The sequence below is a fragment of the Poecilia reticulata genome, linkage group LG2, assembly GCF_000633615.1.
Source record: "Poecilia reticulata strain Guanapo linkage group LG2, Guppy_female_1.0+MT, whole genome shotgun sequence".
NCBI classification, from domain to species: Eukaryota; Metazoa; Chordata; class Actinopteri; order Cyprinodontiformes; family Poeciliidae; genus Poecilia; species Poecilia reticulata.
Genome location: NC_024332.1, coordinates 40499333 through 40500754, shown reverse-complemented (window position 1 = coordinate 40500754; position 1422 = coordinate 40499333). Strand labels below are relative to the sequence as shown.

The 1422-nt window shown below is 42.9% G+C and overlaps 1 protein-coding gene across 1 annotated transcript in view; it reads right to left on the bottom strand.

Annotated features, from left to right (window-relative positions):
* Positions 1–1416, bottom strand: part of LOC103461730 (lactase-phlorizin hydrolase-like) — a 12336-nt gene extending 10920 nt beyond the window's left edge. Inside the window, exons 1-2 of the mRNA XM_017309350.1 lie at positions 972–1416; positions 30–877 (exon numbers count right to left, since the gene is read on the bottom strand). Of these exons, the coding sequence (XP_017164839.1) occupies positions 30–877; positions 972–1146 (1023 nt within the window). The 5' untranslated portion in view covers positions 1147–1416. The remainder of the gene's footprint in view (positions 1–29; positions 878–971) is intronic.
* Positions 1417–1422: the final 6 nt, after the last annotated feature.

Sequence of the window (1422 nt, the reverse complement as noted above, 5' to 3'; positions counted from 1 at the left end):
ATTTGTCCAGTTCCATATCCTAGCCATGCAAGTCCTTGAGGGTCATTCATGGTCATCCAGAATTTTACTCTGTCACCAAAGGTGGCAAAGCAGAAGTCACWATAATCATTAAAAATGTCAATCATCTCTACATTCTGCCAGCCACCAATGTCTTGTAGAGCTTGTGGGAGGTCCCAGTGATAAATTGTGACCATTGGGGTGATTTTTCTGGCCAAGAGGCCATTAATAAGTCTGTTGTAATAATCAACACCCTTTTGGTTCAGGGATGCACGTCTRCCATTGGGAAAGATTCTGGACCACGACAAAGAAAATCTGTATGACTTCACTTTCAAAGCTTGCAGCATGTAAAGGTCTCCATCAAGTTTATTGTAACTGTCACAGGCTTCATTTCCATTCACATCTTCAGGAATACCACTACCTGGGTTATTACTGACTACATCCCATACACTGGGTCCTTTCCCATCCTGGTTATATCCACCCTCAATCTGGTAAGCTGAAGATGAGACGCCCCATAAGAAGTCTTGTGAGAATGTACCATAGTGATACATTTGTCTATCTAACCTTTTCTGTGGTGTAAATTTTTCCCAGACAGCCTTTGATGCTGATGGGACCTCTGAGGGTGGCAGTGGGGTGGAACGGCGAGGTGGTGATATTTTCACACCTTSAAAATGATCTTGTTTTYGTGAAACAAAACCATTTTGCTCAATGATCTSAGCAAAGAAATATGCTGACTGCCTTGGTGTCCTCGGCCTGTATCCATCTACAAAATTAACCTGGTGAAGTCCGAATCTTTCACTGTACCCTTTATTTCCCTCAAATCCATCCATAAGTGATTGCACTGTAAATCGCTGCACATCCACTTTATCGAGTTCAATAGCTGTAAAATGAAACAGAAGACAACATAAAAAAGTTATGGTTGGTTTCTTTCTGCTAAGCAGATGGCAAATAATACAGAAATTACAAGCACTAACCTTTTAGGGCCTCACTAATGTAACCCCTCATGTACTCGATTCTGCTAGTGTCATTCAGGGTGTCTCCACTGTCATYTGTTGGCATGCCATTCCCAGTTATGTAAATGGGCACATTGTTAACGGCTAGATAATTTGTTTTAATGTGGCTCAGAAGTGACCGTAGTCCTGCGGGCATGGAGTAGATCCAGTCTGATGCTGTAGCAGGCCATGAGGGGTCCACTTTAGCCTGGAAGTCTCCAACTCCTGCAGGTCCAGGGGTGCACCCACCTACACTGCTGCTCACTAAACGGGAGGTATAATGATTTAAACCAAAAAAGTCAGAAGTTCCCTTGATCCTCGCCTTCTCTTCTTCAGTGAAAGTTGGAAGCACTGCTGGTACAGGTGAGGGACATTCTTTAGCTTTGTCTTCAATCTGTGTTTTGAGAACTTTAGAATAATCCCCATCTATGAA